This window comes from Cotesia glomerata, linkage group LG10 (assembly GCF_020080835.1).
Source record: "Cotesia glomerata isolate CgM1 linkage group LG10, MPM_Cglom_v2.3, whole genome shotgun sequence".
NCBI lineage: Eukaryota > Metazoa > Arthropoda > Insecta > Hymenoptera > Braconidae > Cotesia > Cotesia glomerata.
In genome coordinates this window covers 7,121,835-7,141,380 of record NC_058167.1, presented here as the reverse complement: position 1 = coordinate 7,141,380, position 19,546 = coordinate 7,121,835, and the positions used below count along the sequence as shown (strand labels likewise).

Below are 19,546 nucleotides of genomic sequence, written 5' to 3'. Positions count from 1 at the left end.
TTAGAAAGTATACTTTTATTATTCGTTTATATTAAAAAAAAATAAAAAAAAAAGAATACATGAAATGATTATTCCTTTTGTAAAATAAGATTGTGCACTTATAAAGAAGATATTATTCGCTTTGTCTATAAAGAAAAACACTTTATTTTTTTTTTATTTTATAAATTTTATCAAGTACTTTAATAAATTTCATTATCACAAAAAAGAAATTTTTTGAACAAACTAATGTCCAGTGACAAAAGCAGTATTAATGAAAAATAAGAAAATTAATTAAAGATAATTATAAAACAAAAAAATTGTTCTGTAACAAAAAAAAAAAAAAAAAACTTATTTGTATGAGTTTCTATGATAAATGTGCATTAATAATTTTATTTTCATTAAGATTTCATAATACTTTTTTTATTCTGTTGATACAAATAATTGATAAACGTAATTTATTAAGAAATAAAGCAAAATTCATAGACAATTATAATAGGAATCGACAGAGCGAATTGATTCTGACTAAAAGGTGTGTGAAAACCCCCTGTATTTTTATGGAATAAATAAGATATTTTAAAAAAAGTAAATCTGAAGTCTGGTTGGAGATGCCTTTAAATAGGGATTATAAATGTAGATAATATATTATACATATTGAACATAAATACACTATATTATTATATATTGATAGAATATTATATAAAAATAATATTATTACGAATAAACAAACTGATTAAATATTTATTATTGTTGATTATTTAATCCATACATGCTATAAAATGTCATTTTTTTTTCATTGAAGATTCTATATTATTTTAGGAATGAACAAAAATCTTGGTGTAGACCATACTTTCATCATAAAATAAATTATTTTACCAAATAAGTACCTTCGGAAATATTCAAATATCTTTAGGTGCTTATTCAAGTTTACTAAGCTTTCAGCTGGACTGAGTTTATATTAGTATACCTTGCATTGTTTTCTTATAGATATTCTTTAGAGAATGTAGACACTTTTAGTTTTTAGTATAAAATCTGCTAAGATCTGCCAAGAGCTTAATAAGCTTGAACGAGTCCATATTGTCATTCAAATTATAAGAATTTTATCTTACAGTAAATAGAATTGTTATTTATACTTAATTTGTCAAAGATAGACAAGCTCAAAAAATTTTTATTTCAAATGCAGGGTTGCAAAAAATAAATTTAATAAATTTAATTATTGTATAATTTAAAAACTTAAAAATTTTAACGAACATTTTTTTACACGCTTTATATTAGCTTCACTTGTATGTCAGTTTGTCAGTTTGTCAGTATGTCAGTATGTCAGTATGTAACTCTCCGTGGGTAATCTGCGCGCCTGCGGCCTTCCTTGGTTCTGGTAGCCGTTTCTCAGGCTCGCTCTCCGAAATCGAACTCTGATTCCCCGTATTTATAATATTTATAAATAATTATTTTTTATTAGCTTCACTTGTATGTCAGTATGTCAGTATGTCAGTATGTAACTCTCCGTGGGTAATTTGCGCGCCTGAATATTTTTGATAATCAACAAATAATAGTTTAAAAAAACTAAAAAATCACGCTTTTATAAATAAACCAAACTAAAAAGTAAAAAATAAATAATAGTTTAAAAAAACTAAAAACACGCTTTTTATAGAAAACCAAACTAAAAAATAGAAAATAAATTTAAATTAAGAATAGTGTTAAAAATTTCAATAAATATAAATTAATAATAGTGTAAATAAAAAAAATGTATTTTATTTTAAAAAAAGCGTGGGGTGCTTTTTAAGATATTATCAAAATGATAATCACTCTACTCATATCTGTCAATAAAATATTTATAACTATTGACACCATGCACCTCACGCTTTTTTTAAAATAAAATACATTTTTTTTATTTACACTATTATTAATTTATATTTATTGAAATTTTTAACACTATTCTTAATTTAAATTTATTTTATATTTTTTAGTTTGGTTTTCTATAAAAAGCGTGTTTTTAGTTTTTTTAAACTATTATTTATTTTTTTGAGAAATGATTAGATAACTTTAATTGGTGCTTTATTCAAATAATTGAAAATTAAAGATTCGCACAAGAAATAAAGTTTCGACTTTTGTACTGTTGGAACTAATATATGTGCAGTAGAACAATAACGAGTGGGAAAATGGAAAGTACCTGAAACTAATATGAATCATAGAACACAGCACAGTCGTTAAGTCCCGGTTGTCAGCATCGTATTTTCGTTTCGTGGTTTATTTACACAACTACTCCATGGTCATTAAAGGGAAACTATTTATTTAAAACGTTTGTAACTTATTTTTTAAAAAAATCCCATTAAAATATGACATATATCGATCGATGAGTCAAAGTTTCATGTAGCTCTATCCAAATTTGCTAATTGATAAAAAATTTTTGACAAGAAATATAAACAATAGATGATTTAAAAACGGGGTTTTTGGATCTTTGCTTTGGACTTTTATAAAATCATAAAATCAAATTTTTTATCACGGTAAAATTTTTGGTGATTAATTGAACCTTCTTAAACGTAATGATAAAAAAAATTGGTTTTTTCATAAATTATTATCGTAATTTATAAATAATGGTCATTTGCTATTATTTGATCTAATAGAGATAAAAATTTGTTTCAAATAGCATTTATAAAGGGTGAAATATTAAAATTACGTGTGAATTATGGAATTTGCCACTATCGAATCTTCTGATTTATTCAATAGTTCCCCGCCTGCTCCACTGGGCGTATAATGAAATTCGTTCTTGAAATCTAGACTTTAAACTTGACTGAAATATTTCTTTTACGTACTTCTATCAATTTTAAATGTACATGATATGTACATTTGAATATATTATATTTTCTGTACAATTGTGGACTGTATAGTAGCTAATGTTCTCCATCACTTTAAATGTGCAATTGTTATATCATCCCCGTTAGTTTTTTAAAAAAGTGAGTACTCATACTTAAAAAGGTCCTGATGATAAATCCATGTCACGTAAATATAAGGGCCTTATATACCTCCAGGGTAGATTTAAGGATGTTACATTCTGATGACGTAGGTTGACTAAAATTTTTTTACGGGTAAAGTCGTCCTTTCTCAAAAATTTATTCTGTACTAGCCATTATTCAGAATATGTCAAATTTTGACACCCAACGATTTTTTGAAAACTTCTCATAGATTTACTCAGTCTACATATTATGAAACAACTCGACCAAATTGTCAGACGGTAGAAATTATAACTCGAAAAATATCAATTTATTCTTTATACCACTCACCCTTTGCTGACAATATGCCGAATAATTTTTAACTCATTCGATTTAACAGTTCTAAAGACTGAGTGATAAATGCCTTATGAAATATTTTTCTTTCTGTTCAAGTATTTATAATAAAAAGAATAAAAGATATCGCAAAAGAACGTACAAGCAAATTTTCTTTTGCTGCAATTACTTTAGAAATGTTAGGGATGTAAAAATTCAATGAAAACATGAGAAATAAAGTTTTTTATTGAGACACGCCCTTTTGACCGTAAGAAAATAAAATTTTCAAATCCAAAAGATTGCATACAAAAAAAAAATCTGAAAAACAGTTGATCCTGCAGGCCATCCCCGGAACTCCACGCCATATTACACTATACAGACGCTCAAAAAATCCTTGTCTCAAAGTCTTGAGCTTTTGAAACTCAATAATATAGGAAAAATATATTTTTGAACTCAAAGAGATGTGCTTGAAAAATATATTTTTTCAAAATGTTGAATTGCAATACCTCTTTAATGCACTGAGAAAAAAAAATACTTTTATTAAGAAGATTTTCTTGATACAAGAATTTATGTTCTTGAAAATTTTTAAGAATATATATTCCTTAGCTCAAGAAATTGTTAAATTGCACGGAAAAAAGAAAACAGGAATAATTGCAGTATAAAATGTAAAATCGGTCCCGTCGTAATCAAAACTAGAAAAATTACAGTTTGAAATAACGTTTTTCTAAATTCAATTTTTGAATTTAATTTTCAGAGATTTCAATGTAAATATTACATTCTACAATGTAATTCTTATAAAATCTGTAATAGTTACAATCTGAAACTGTAATTTTTCCAGTTTTCATCACGAAGCGCCACGTTGCATTATAAACTATAATTTTTCGAGTTTTCTTTTTTCCATGTGATTGAAATAATTTTTACTTAATTTAAATAAAGCTATTCTTTTGTTTATCTATTATCCAAAGATAAATATTGATATTCTTCTCTTCAGAAATTAATAATTAATAATAATAGAATATTTGATCGTCAGCGAGTTTCTTGAGCCAAGAAATTGTTAATTGAGCAAAAGTATTTTTTTTCCCAGTGTGAATCAACCCATTCTCACGCGGTTTACATTATTCGATGCAGTTTTTTGGATAAAGAAAGATAACATTTTAATTCAAAAACGATGTGATGCAAAATTTCAAAGTTACGTAAAAAAACTCTAAAAAATAGCTGACCTTGTTAATAATCTTTAGAACTTTTCGCTATATTTGAACTCACTCCGACTGAAAAATTTTCTACAAAGTTTTGGGTTGTTCTAGCTTAAAAATACAATTTCTGTACATTTTCAAGTTCTTCTCATTTTTCTATAATGGACACATAACGTAGGAGATCTTTAAGAATTAATTCGTTTTTTTTGGTGATAGATCTATTGTTCTCGAAATACCCCGTTGATTGTTTCAGATCATATCAAAATTGGTTGATCCGTTCAAAAGCTATCAGTGTCAAAAAATTAAAGAAAGGTTTTTTTTTTTTTTTTTTTTTTTTTTTTAAATAACTTCGAAATTTATTTTCAGATCGTTTTTAATGTAATGGAGTTACTATTAGTGCGTAAACAAACTGAATCGTTTATTTGAGAAACCCCATAAGTCATATGGGGTTTTCATGGGGACATCAACCGACATCTATTTGACCAATTCTTTGATGACATCACGGGATTTTTATCTGAGTTTCAATGTCTACTTCTCATACTTGGTGACTTCAATGCTCCTGCCTTCTGCAACCGCTACAAGATTTCTGTTTGCGATCATAAATCCAACATTAGTAGAAACTGACAAGAACATTTTGGACTTAATCAGTTTAACTCTATTTTTAATATTAATCACAGATGTCTCGATTTAATCTTTTCGAATATTAATTGCCTTGTGGAAGGATCCTCTTGGCCCTTAGTTGACCCTGATAATCATCATCCTGTTCTTATTATCTCACTCAAACTAAATAATACTCATAATAGTAAAATATTTCCTGCTCCTAAACATGATATTAATTTTAATATACTTAACACTGATCTTCTCATTAATGAACTAGTTTCAATAGAGTGGAACCGGATCCTTCCACCAGGTGAACCTAATATTCTGTGTGCCTCTTTCTATGAAAAAATTAACTCTATTTTTAGATCATGTAGCCCTACTAAACGACTTAGTAATATAACTACTCGTACTTTTCCTCCCTGGTTCAATTCCAAAATCAAATCTGATCTGAAGCTCAAAGAATCGCACAGATTAAAGTTTAAATGTACTGGGTCTTCCTTTCATTTCCAGCAATTCTTAGAACTGAGAACTTCTATTAAGTCAGGCTCGGCTAGAATATATTAAATCCTCCGAGCTCAACTTTGACAAGCAGCCCTCTACATTTTGGTCTCTTATGAAAAAGCTTCGATCTGACAAAAATAACACGCAGTCTATTGTAATCAACAATCAATTAACCACTGATACAAGTCTTATTGCTGATAGCTTTGCTGATTACTTTGGATCTGTCTTTCTTCCGGCTTCAGATCCGTTCAATTCATGTTCATATTTAATGAATCACTTGGGCTCTGTGGAACTCCCCTTGTGTGAGGTTGTTTTAAATTCTATCCAAAAGCTTCCTGACAAATGGTCGGCTGGTATTAACGGTATTCCATGCAGTGTGGTTAAATCATATGCCGGCTTGTTAACTGAGCCGCTGACAATTATTTTTGGCTGTTGCCTTAAATCTGGTATATTCCCGGACTGCTGGAAAATCGCTAAAATCTATCCTATTCTGAAATCTGGTGATCCGTCAGACATAAAAAATTATAGACCGATTTCCATTTTATGTGCCTTCTCAAAAGTGTTTGAAATTTACCTATACTCAAAAATATTTTCTTATTTTAAACCTTTATTATCTCCGTATCAACATGGGTTCGTCCCTGGTAGATCCCTGGGTAGATCGACGGTTACTAACCTCTTATGTTTTACAAAATTTGTACATGAATCATTTTTAGCTGGTTTGCAAGTTGACACGTTATATACAGACTTCTCCAAGGCGTTTGATAAAGCCAATATCTCGAAGCTTTTGGAATCTCTTGCTGAATTTAATCTTCCTGGAGGCCTCATGTGTCTATTATATTCCTACCTATCTAACAGGAAAAACAGAGTTGTCTTTGGAATTCACTTATCTAAAATTTATCTTTCCACGTCGGGTGTTCCACAGGGCTCAAACCTAGGTCCATTGCTTTTTATTATTTTCCTAGATGCCATTTTAATTTCACTATGTAGTTTTAACTCGGATTGTTTATGTGATGCGTATGCAGATGACACTAAACTCTACTTAGCAATAAAATCCGTCCGTGACTGTTCGAAACTTCAGAGCTTCATCACGTTTTTTGAAAATTTATGTACTGATTATGACTTATTTCTGAATCTCGATAAATGTAAAATTATGTCTTTCTGTAGAAATGTGTCCGATACTATTTGATTATGAGATTGATGGTGTTTCTATCAAAAGAGTTATCTGTCACACAGACCTAGGCGCTACATTTGATAATAAACTCACCTTTCAGCCTCACATTAATAAAGTGGTGACTGGCTCTTGGAAGATGTTAGGGTTTGTCACACGTTCTAGTCGTAACTTACATACCACTAAGGCAATGAAAAGTATTTACTATTCACTAGTCAGATCTCGTTTAGAGTATGCATCGATTGTATGGTCTCCCATATATGATGTCTACTCTAATAAGATTGATAAAATCCAAAAAAAATTTCTTAAATTCCTCTCGTGGAGGATTGATGGAGTTTATCCTGACCCTGGGTCGGACCACGTTAACCTCTGCCGTAAATTCCGTGTACTTTCCTTGGGAGATCGTCGGCTATGTGCATCAGCCATGTTTGTTGCGCGTTTAGTTCAAGGATATATTGATTGCTCATGGCTTCTTAGTTTAATAATGTTTAAGGTGCCAGTGCTTAGACGTGGTCCACCTTTTCATCTTCCAATAGCCTACACCAACTTTGCCACTTCTGCGCCTACTTATCGTGTGATGGACGCATTTAATAAATTATATAATTCCAATAATAATTTGGATGTCTGGCTAATTCCTAATATAAGCACACTATGTTCTACTTTATCTGCGACTAATATGTAATACTGTTGAAGTTATGATTATCGATGTATTCTTGATTCTTTGTATTTGTATTGAACTCTACTATGTCAATAATTTACATTTGAAATTTAAGGAATCCTGTTAATGGCTCTGCTGTTGGGTTCAGTGTATGTTATAAATAAATAAATAAATAAATAAATATAACTTGTGGGGTTTCTCAAATAAACGATTCAACTGTATTGAATGTTGTCATTCGTCTGAATCGGTTGATTCGGCCGTGAGATATTTAGTTTTAAATAGGGTAGAAGTACCGTTTTTGGCTACCTTAGCACCGTTTTTGGTTAGTTAACGTTTAAATTAATTTGTAAAAAATTGTAACGATATAGCCATATTTTTTTTGAGTTTTAAAAAATTTATATTAAAACAAATTGAGTTTGTAATGGTTTATTAGTATAAATTCATTTCTATCGTTTATTTGAACAATAAATGGCCATAAACGGTACAGTGGCCACAAACGGTACTTCGACCCTAATTAAAAAAGAAAAGAACATGATTTTCAAATATATTTTTTCAATTCATGATCTGATCGGATTTCTTTCTGGGAATGTCCGTAAAGCTCTTTTAACCACGCTAAATGACGCCAATCACATAAAAAATGGTTGATTTATCTGAAAGTTATTGCAGTTCATATACTTATATTTAAAAAGTATTTTACTGGATACAGACTAGACTTTTAAGCTCGAAGAGCTCAAAAACGTCATAATAGGTAAAATTTAGAGTGCTTAGCATTTGAAATTCGCGGAAAGTTGCAAGAATGGCCTGTATGGTCAACCGTTTTGCTAATTTTCTTTAAATCAATAGTTAAAAAAAATGTATTTACAATATTTTTCAAAAGGTTGATACCTTAACAAATTTAGATATTGTCTTATCTTGATCATGAATAACCAATAAAATACATATCACCGAATTCCAAATTTATGGATGATGTAAATGATTACAACTATTTATTTTATTTTCTATGGAGAACATGAAAATGTTTCAATGAAATAATTTTCAAACTTGCACAGAATTTCAGAACTTTCAGTCTTATCTGTCGTATTACTTGATATATAATTAACTTTTTTTTAACAGATTTATGAAAAAAATGTAAAATCATTAAAATGTTTAGTTTTTTTTATACGTATTTTTATTAAAGTTCCATAACATACTTTCAAGGTACATGATTATAATTATTACAATGATTTTTCTACCTGTGAGATCTTTAAAAGTTATACGTAATTTTTCAATCCACTTATGTTATGAAGTAATTGATACTACGATGAAATTAAAGCAATCACAGTAAGAGCCACAGAGATGATAGTTGTGAATATTTTTATTGGCACAAAGGTTAATACTTTTTAATTAATTAAGTAAACTAAATTACCTTAGCCAAATTAACATTTCAAACTATCACCTCAATTGGTTATTTCTTTATTCATTTAATAAACTTGTCTTCTTTAATTTCGAAGCTGTCGAGAAAAAAAATTTTTCAAATTAAATCGTTATTTTACAGTTTTATCTACATTCAGGCACATATAAATTCAAGCAAAAAAGAGGAAAAAAGATATTTAACTTGGCAGCAAGTTTTATAAATATTATTATACTATAATACAGCAAACGGAAATTATGTGTTATCTTTGACTTTTTTTTTTTTAATTAATTAATTTAATGACTTTTGAGCTATTTTTTTTTTCTTAAGTGTTTTCACACCATTTAATATTAATTATTTACAATTACTGATAAAGATATGTTTTTCTAAAAGGGATCAAACTAATCAAGCAAATTTATTATTTTTGTATTTACTTTTTTAACGTACTTTTTACTATGTTAAAATGATTTTGTTAAACTGCGTTTATGTGACAGCATAATATTTGCTTTCAAATATTTTTTATTTTGAAAGATCACAAAATTTTAATTTCAAAGTAAAAAGGGTTTGAAGATTTTTTTTTAACCTTCTTAAGCTCTGAGAGTATCCATCTCAAGAAGACGACATTATCTATCCATCGACCGCTTATTTTTTTAATATTTATTTTTTGCATTTTTCATCGATATGAAGCTTTTAATTTTTATTTTTTTAGAGTAGACCGTCTTGTGGTAATAGGCTCCTAAAGGCACTGATCGAAGGATTTACAGCAAAATATTTCACTATTATTTTTTCACATTCCGGATAGTTCTTCATCACCGGAATTTTGTTCACTCATTTATTATTATTTCTTTTTCTTTTTATTTATCTCAATGAATTTTTTGATGGATTGAAAATACCTTCATTAGCTATATCACAAAGTTGAAATAAAAAGTATTTCAACCAGATAGACAATGTGTTTTTCTTAAATAGTCAATGTACTAATAAACTTTTAACACTGAAGTTATACACCTATGTCATCTATAATTTCAATTTGTTAACTTCAGTGGCTAAAAATTAAATTTATCTCAAAATTTTATAGGCTACATTAAAACCAATAATATTTAAATTTAGAGTAAAAAATGAATTTGAAAAAATTTCACTCAGTTTCTGTTTTTTTTTTCTTTTTCTTTTTTTTTTTATACAATTTGGTCTATATATGTATAAATTAGCTGTTGCCAATTATAATGTAGGCACATAATTCAGTATATTGTAAGTGTAATGTCAGTATTTTTATAAATTTGATTATTATAAATTGTCGATAAATCAAAAGTTGTTTCATTACCTAAATAAATGAACAAGATTAATTGGAAATAATTTTTTAGATATTAGGAAGACAATCAAAGGGATCTCTTTTTTATACTTTCTGTAAATTTCATTTTTTACATTAATATCTCATAGTGAAAACATATGAATATTTTTCAAAAACTCAATGTTGTAATGAACCAATCATAAAGATTCCACTAACGAAATTGTAACATACTTTCTCTTTTAATAAACTGTTGTAAGTCTTAGAATCATACAGAAGTCGACATAGTTATGTGAAAGATTTATCATACTTCAAATTATGTGTTCTTTTACAGTATAATCAATTATATTTGTGCAAATAAAGAGATGCAATTATTTCAATACGAAAATAATTAATAATTTATTGTGACCTTAACCCTTTGAAAATGACTGTACATATGAATATCACTAATTAAAATAAATCAAAATTTTTATTCCTTCGAGTGTTCATTCAGAGAAATACGTTGCACCACTTTGAAAATAAAATAAAACATCAGCATAAAAATACTTTAACTATGGTTCAAGTTCTCAGTCGACTCAAACTATCTAAAATGTGAGGGTCCTCTCAAAGTAATAATAATTAATAGAATGTACAATGGAATCTGAATTTAAAATACAATTCATAGTGAAAAAAGTAGGACTTATTCTTTACAGAGCCTTTTTAGTTGCCGGAATGTTTAATGAACAAATTATTTTTTTACTAATTTTTTTTTTTTTATTTTAAATAGTCGTTGCCGACAAACTATTAGTTATTTAAAAGCTCCGAGTATGAAATTTCAGGTTTATTACACTAGACAAAATTTATTGTACTGACGTCTGCATTAATCATAAATATATTATATAAATATTTTTTTAAATATCATGCCGGATGGATTTGTTGATTCGACTAAAAGCATATCATTATTTTATCTCTTTTTAATATAAAATAATGTAAAATTGGTGGAAATTGTTTACTATTATATTTATAATGATAAAAACGATCTTGCCTTATCTACTTCTTCATGATTGAAATCAACATTACAATTAGCAGAATTCATTGATCAGTAAGAGAATTGATAATGAATTAGATCATGATTCCAAGTACATTATTTTCTATTCCAAAAACCGATATTCTATAAATGATCACAAAAAATACGGAGTAATGGTTAAAGACGGTATAACTCTTTCTGAATCTGGCACAGCTTGAAATAATATTGTACTTCTTTGATCAACACTTGTAAAATTCAATATACTAGCTACATTTCCGCAACGATAACAATAATTAGGTGCTGACCATACTGTCACAAGTTTATCGTCAAACATGTACCTATATCCTGAAATGAAAACATAAATATTATTATTTATCTCAGCAAAAAAATTTTCAATTCTTCTCTCAATAACTAAACTTTCGAATATTGATTAACAATTTCAATATTTTTTTTTTTTAGTTCACTAATTTTTACATACTGTAATTCTATGATTAGTTGATAAATTACGATAAAACAGTGTCAAAATTGAAAAATAAGATTTTAAAAAATCAATCGATATCTCAAAGGAGAATGTTATTACAGTTACACAAGTTTTAAAATTAAGTGATAATAATTTTTATGAATAATATAAATTTTCCGTACATGCGTATTTTCGATATAAATGTAAACTTCTGAATTTTCAATTTATGTTAAAAAATTCTGAGTTTTAAATATTTTTAGATTTAACGAGTTGAAAAACAGAGGTCAAAAATAAAAAAAGTATGATAGATAAAAAATAATTTCGGAGTTAACACTAGTTTTGAGCAAATAATTATTTGAATTATTAAATCATAAGAAAATTAATACATAAATATTCAATCATTAATGTAAAGCTTAAAAATTTACGTAACTTACCTTCATGCACCAATTGATGAGCTCTGCATATAAGTTCTAAATCATTTATTTCCATAAATTTATGAGTTACTTTACTCCCAAATAACCAACCGGCACCACGTGGACTTACGGCCCATGCATCAACGTCTTCTGGATCCGACCATAATAAGTCACAAAAAGCTCCTTTAAAAAAAAAATAACAAATTAATAATCCTATACTTTTCGATGAGAAATTTTATGCTTAAAATGATAATTGATGCATTAGTTTACCTTTATGAGGAATTTCTTGATTCCTTTCAATCGTTCTAATTTGATCCAACGTTCGAATAGCTGGAGATAAACCACCATGTACACAAAGTACTCGTTCATCGATCAACTGTCAAAAATTTTATACAATGAAGATATTTTTATTTATACAATGATTAATAATATTTATTTTATACATACGGCAGCCACAGTAAGTAAATCAAATACTCTGCAACAATATTTCCATGGATTCGCATTGCCATACTTCATTTCACATTCATCTATTATTTAAAAAAAAATATTAATTAATGTTTCACCATATATTCTACAAAATAATAGATAACTGACTAAAAAATAATAATGTAATGAATGACAGTACTACAAAAACAAATCAAAAATTATAAATTAATGAAAATACCGTAAAATCCATAAACTTGTGTAATTTGTCGTGATTCATGATTTCCACGTAATAATGTTATTCTATCAGACCATTTAGCTTTGAGAGTTAACAGTCGTGTGAAGGTTTCTAAACTGTAGTATCCTCTGTCTACAAAATCTCCCATAAATATATAATTAGTGTCAGGCACTGGTCCTCCATTCCGGAATAACTCTTCCAAATCATAAAACTGTAAGACAAACAATAAAACATTAATACATTGCTAATAAATACAATCATAGTTAACACAGAACAAGAAAATATACTCGAAAAGTATTAAGAATAAAGATTTATGAAAAAAAATGTTTTCATTGTTTACCTGTCCATGAATATCACCACAAACAGTTACCGGAGTTGATACTGGCTGAATATTGGACTCCTCCAGCAATAAATCACACACAATGTCACAAAGTTTCTATAGATAATTATAAACAATGATAAAACAATTATTGCTATTCATCAAATAAAGCGTTATGATTCTAACCTCAACATAATAGCTATAATTAGTTAATTTCTACAAGAAATAATTAGTTTTATGAAAATAAGTCTTGGAGGTTAGTTGAAATATACTACAATTTAATTAATAAAATACCTTAAGATCATTTTCAGGCAAATATTTGCATTGTTTTGCTACGTCGATCCAGTTATCGATGTCTGACATTTTGGTGTAATAAAAACTACTCAAAGAAGAACTTGTGCTGCCATCGTCACTAACTATAGACAGAGAGAAAAAGAGAGTAGTATTATTTTATTGTTTTTTCTATTAAATAATATACAGAGGGCGACTCTAGCATGGCCTACTCTCTCTTCGATTACCATTACTATTATTATTTATTATAATTATTAATATTGTTAAAGTAGCCTACATTAAGAATGTTGTGTTCAACCCCGCGGATAACATACAAGTAAGCTGTAGCCGGTGTCAGGTGGTAAAAGAAATTAATGATATAATTTTACTATTCTTAAATAAAACTTTTTCAGAAAAGTCCTGGTTTAAAAAGTCCCAATAATGTTTAATTTATTTATAATTAAAAAAAAAAAAATACTTATGTATTTATATTTTTGTATGATAAATGCATTTGTATTTATATATTTATATGATAGTATATATTATGTTTTTAAATAAATTCTACAAATTAATTTGCAAGAAACTATGCAAAAACTCAAAAATGAATTGAGAAGACTTAAAAAATCAAGAAGATAAAGAAAACATATGGAATTATTGAAAATGAAAATTGAAATTTTATCATTTAAAAAGTTTAATTAAAATAAAAGAAAAAATTGACAAATGTAGTCTCCGATATCGAGTTAATAATATTTACAACTTTTGATAGGTCCTCTATTGTTGTATAAAAATAATTTTGGGTACTGAAATCGAGAAAAAAGAGAATGTTAATAAATTTATCTTACAACTGATACCACCAGATTCAAAAAAGGCGACAGTCTGAAAAGTGTACTTCAGCAATCTTTACTCAACAATAGGAAAAATCGATGTTAATCACTACGTCAAGCTAATGAAACATCGTTATATCTATAGCTGTGGATAGTTATCTTGTCTAAGCTTTGAAAATTTTATTAAACCACTATTCAATATATCTGAATTCTTTATTGTCATACTCAATAGGAGAAATTTGAGTTGGTTATTATGTTATCATTTAGGATTCAAAAAAACATTTGTATTGATAATCTACTGAATGCAAATCAGAACATCAACCCGAGTTGAAAAAACGAGCTTACATGAGCTTAAATCAATTGTTTTATGTACCGAATTAACCCATTTAAATTGATTTTATCGATTCAAGAATGTGATTAATTTAAATGATAAACTAAATTATATACCATCGTATATAAATCTCTTCACAATTTGGTTTTAAAAAATTTCAGAAAATACGAAGTAAATATAGCAGTTTTTATAGTGACTTCGTCAACAAGTTTATGAAATGAAGAAAACTACAATTTCTACTTTATGTATTGTAAATTTTCATATAATTTACTATTACTGACTCTTGAAAAATTAGCTCTTCGTTTAGGATAATTCAATGGCCATAAAATTTTGCAAGCTGAATTTTATTAAAAGTTTTTGATGTATGCTGAAATTATTCAGTATAAATTTAACAAAGTTATTCAATTAATGAAACTAAAAGGAAGTGTTTAATGATTGAGATTAAAATTTAAATTTATAATCATCTTCATTTAACTATCATAGAGCGAATATTTGATGTTTTCGGTGTTGAAGAATTGAAACTTTAGAGATACTAGGTAAAGAACCCGGGAAAAAGTAATCAAAATCAACAAAAATCTAATTAAATTCATATAGATAATGATGATAATGATGATGATTGTTGAGAGACTTGAATTATAATCTAATATCCGGGATTAAAAAAATATACCCTCATCTGTTAATTAGATGAAACAATTTTTATAGGCTGATTTCAATATTATGAATTTATAAAAACAACCTCTGCCACCGAAAGTCTGTTGAAACTATAATTCTTATACGCTGAAATTAATTATTTAAAAAAGAAGGTTTAAAATATTTGTTGTATTTATTACTATACAATTATTATAAACAAATGACAAATAGAAAATTAGTGTAATTAAATTAAATTAAATTAAATTAAAGTGTTGAAAATAATTGTAAGGCGAAAATCAAATTTTATTAACCTTTAATATTATTATTTTTGTTAAACTTATTTCATATTTTTAACTTCCCGCTAAGAAAATTGAAAATTTTCAAAAATCGGGAAGTTATTGTTTTCACCCCGTTTTTCGAAAATCGAGTTTTCATCAGATCTCGACGTTTTGAGATCCTATAAGAAGCTTCCCTGACTATTCCCGCGATGGTGTCTGTATGTCTGTATGTGTGTGTGTGTGTGTGTGTGTGTGTGTGTGTGTGTGTGTGTGTATGTATGTATGTATGTAAACCTCTCATAACTTTTGAACGGCTTGACCGATTTGATCGCAGTTGGTCCCATTCGAAAGGGTTCGACTAAACTTAGATTTTTAATACAAGTTGGACCGATTTGGACCGATAGATTTTGAGAAATCTTAAAAAAACTGCGAAAAAAAATTTTTCCAAATGTTTTTTTTTAATAACTTTCAAACGGCTCGATCGATCAATTCCAAAAACTAATCAGCTCTTAACATCAAAAAACCACGTCGATCGCCACCAATCTGGTCAAAATCGGTGGATTCGTTCGTGAGTTATCGTTGACGAAAGAAATCGAAAAAAAGTGTTTTTTTCGAATTACACCGAAACTTTCGGTCTTATCAATTTGTGTTTAAAAATGTATCATAGAATTTGAAAAACTGCGTCAAATGCCGCCAACCGCGTGAAAATCGTTTCATTGATTCAAAAGTTATTGCGGTTTGAAAATTAAAAAAATAGTGTTTCATTAAACTTCTATCAGACTTTTGAGGTCGGAGAGCTCAAAACTACACGAAAATTATATTTTTGAGCTCTTCGAGCTCAAAAACGTAATAGGTGCAATGTTGAGCGCTTAATTACGAAAGTAGCGGGAAGTTGCAGGGATGGCCTTCAGGGTCAACCGTTTTCCTAATTTTTTTTTTCTATTAAATTTCATATGCTATTGTTACAAAATACTCCGTACATATCTTTTGTATTATCTTTAGGCCGTTAGAGGACTTTGTCCTACGGTCTTTTCAATAAATTACATTACATTATTATTGCTTGTCACTTGTAAAATATCATCAATAAAATTGAGCTGTCTTGCCATGTTTCCCATTTATCGTATCTTGACAATAATTTTTATAACCGTGAAGAACTTTATCAATTAAATCAGGTAATTCCATATATAGCATCGTTTAAACCATAAAAGTGTCTTATCTGAAGTATATAGAAGATTTTCACAATGTTGAAACAACATCTCCGGACTTACGTTGCTTTCAGCTAAATATTGTTCCAAATGTATTATTTACAATACAGCCGATGTAAGGGGATGAATCCTTTTGCACAGATTAAAATGTTTGCTGTCCAAAAAACTATTCATCGAACCTGCAACTAAAACTTTTGTCTGAACGAGAATATCAACTAAACCACATGATTCAATGTATTTTCCGATGGCTTTAAAATATGCCATTTGCAAGTGTAGTGCTTCCAAATGGACAAAAATGTTATGAGATTGAGGGCTTCTGTTCTCTTGAATTTGCATAGCCATTTTTGCAATAGCCAAATCATAAGTTACAATCATCACTATACACAATTTTTTTTCGCAATGGACCAGTTGAAGCTTCAATAGTTATTCGATCACCAAAAATAGTTAAAATCTTCTTTTCCAAGTGTTCAGCTCTGTAAGATTCAAAATCAGCCAAACTAACCTTACCTTCTCCGAATTCTAGCAGTGAAGCTTTGTATCGCGATAATAACTGCGTTAAGTAAAACACTTTCTTCATTTTAATAATATTTTCCTCGATGAAGTTTCCTATTGCATTAAATGCTTTTTTATGAAGATCTCTGTTGTTATGCCATTCACTATCGTCAACACAGTCCGTAAATTGGCGCTTAAATTTAATTAGATATGTAGAAAAGCATACTGCATGATAAGTTATGATTTTTTGGTTGCGGAGTTTGGATTGCAATCGAATATCATTAAATACTTTAGACGCTTCAATCATATTATCAATATCAATAGTAGACTGGTCTCTTGAGTATATAACGTTCAGCTGTTTTTTACCACTCCTTTTGGTGTAACTTCCACAAAAAATGCACGCAGACTTTTTTTGTGGTGCAGGAACAGATGAATTATTACAATAGACATCATTTGTCTCTCCAATTTTTATCTGACTTACATCATGCAGTTGTAAACTTTCATCCACAATTGGTGAAACAGTCTCTGAAGTAACATCATGGGTATCCATATTTACATCTTGAGATTCTGATGTCGAAGATTGAATCTGCAACAAAAATTTTAACAATCAAATAAAAAAAATCAGAAATTCCGATTATTTTATTTTAATCATTGAGTTGGTAAAGTTACGTTTATTACCACATTTCGATGTTTTATCGAAACAAAATAAGTAATAATGATAATTATTAATGAATAATTATTTTTTAAGTAATAACAATGGGACACATAATTACTTTTTTAACAATTTTTAATTGGCCATCCCATCCATTTTCAACAATAATATTACACTGATGTTATAGTGAAAAATTTAATAGTGTAATTGGGAAAAAAATAAGTATTACAAATCAAACCCAAGAAAAAATATGGTTCAGGTCGGGATCCGGATCTCTTCATTACGCGTCAAGTATTATAACCATTGAACTACCGGACCCTCACCATACTTGAGAGGGAGTATTAAAAATTGTTACAACGATAATTATTAATATTATAATAAAAATATTTGTTATATAAAACAGCTACTTTGAAAATCTCCATAGGAATTGTGCCTGTTGTGAGATTGTCCTGAAGTTGTTGTGGCGTAGAAGCGATAGCTTCTCTTTCCTAAAATATTTAACAAATTTATAAAATAAATGTTGAAATGTTTAGTATATTTTCAGTAGAAATAACAAATATATCAATTTATAATCTGCAATATGCATAAATAATTGTTAATCTAGCAGACCAATTAATTACTTAAAATGAAAAATGAGTAAAAAATAATTTAAGAATGTAAAAATAAAAAAAAAAAACACTATTAGTTTTTTTTTTATTTTTCCAAAAATATTTTTTTTTTTATTATTCAAATAAGCTAATAGCTGCTAAATTTATAGTCGTGATTTATGAGAATACATACTTTATTAGTAGAAGACGTTGATGGACCGAGATCACCAGAAAATATAAAGAAATTTGGAATCTGTAACAAATAATTTTATTGAATTTTGACTTGAAAATAAATGTCCTATTAATTATAAACAATTATTTTTTTTACATACCTCTTGTGATAGGGGAGAAGGGGGTCAATTGAACCAAAAAAAGTTTAGTAATTTTTTACTATTCGAATTAAAACTAAATAATAATTTTTTTTTTCTTGGAATCGTAGTTTATTAAGTCTGCTATCATTATCAATACATAAGTTAGTCAATAAACAACGTGAATTTTTAAAAATTATTAATTTATCCGAACGCGTCAAATGGTTCAAATGACCCCCGCTCGGGGGGCAATTGAACCAATGATATTTAAAACTCAAACCCGAACTTTTAATAAATAATATATTAATTGTTACTTGCTAATATTACTGTTGCACATTTTTAATGCACAGATATTATATTAAATAAATTAAAAATCAATTTAAAAATAATTTTCATTATAAATTCAGTTCATCAAATTGTTAGGTTATTTCCCTGAGTATTTTTCACGTCGAGTCAAGATGCGCGCGCATGTCCCATGCTTCTCCGTGTGGTTCAATCGTCCCCGGGACTGCTGGTTCAATTGACCCCTTATCATTTTTAAATAATTAATAGTAAATAATAAATAGAATAGTCTGGCAATGGCCTGGTCAGCTCGGTGCTCGCTTTTCGAAAGAGTGGGACCCGGGTTCGATCCCAGCACGCACCAATATTTTTTCAGTGATTATAATTAAAAAAAGTTTGGAAAATCCAAAAGTGCACGACTCATAATGCTCATTTAATTATGAAATATAAAAAAAAAAAAAAAACTTAAGTCGTTCAAAATTAATTGCCGAAAAAACAGCTGTAGTAGGAAGGTACTGCACAAGCGCCCCTGGTGGAATAAAATGTACATAATATCTATAGATATAGATATATCACCATCCATGTTAATTTTACATGGATATATATAGATATACAGTCTTGTAGTTTTCGTTTTTTATTAATTGTAATTAAACGACACTGAATTAATTAACTATTCGCATTCAGTGACCTACAATCGTCGATTAGAATTTAAAAAAAAAAAATTTAACTCAAATAATTGATTTTTTCACAAGTTACAGTGTTTCCGGGGTTTCATACATGACGGACAGGAAAATTTT

The 19,546-nt window shown here is 28.2% G+C and overlaps 1 protein-coding gene and 1 pseudogene across 1 annotated transcript; one reads left to right on the top strand and one right to left on the bottom strand.

Annotated features, from left to right (window-relative positions):
* Window positions 1–6,159: 6,159 nt before the first annotated feature.
* Window positions 6,160–7,383, top strand: LOC123273391 (annotated as a pseudogene).
* A 3,404-nt stretch (window positions 7,384–10,787) lies between these two features.
* LOC123272649 (serine/threonine-protein phosphatase 6 catalytic subunit) lies at window positions 10,788–13,306 on the bottom strand. The gene is made up of 7 exons (XM_044739589.1): window positions 13,185–13,306; window positions 12,912–13,007; window positions 12,575–12,782; window positions 12,358–12,437; window positions 12,181–12,286; window positions 11,932–12,093; window positions 10,788–11,382 (listed from the first exon to the last, which is right to left on the bottom strand). The coding sequence occupies exons 1-7, from the start codon at window positions 13,251–13,253 to the stop codon at window positions 11,192–11,194; spliced, it is 912 nt and encodes a 303-aa protein (XP_044595524.1). The 5' UTR covers window positions 13,254–13,306; the 3' UTR covers window positions 10,788–11,191.
* Window positions 13,307–19,546: the final 6,240 nt, after the last annotated feature.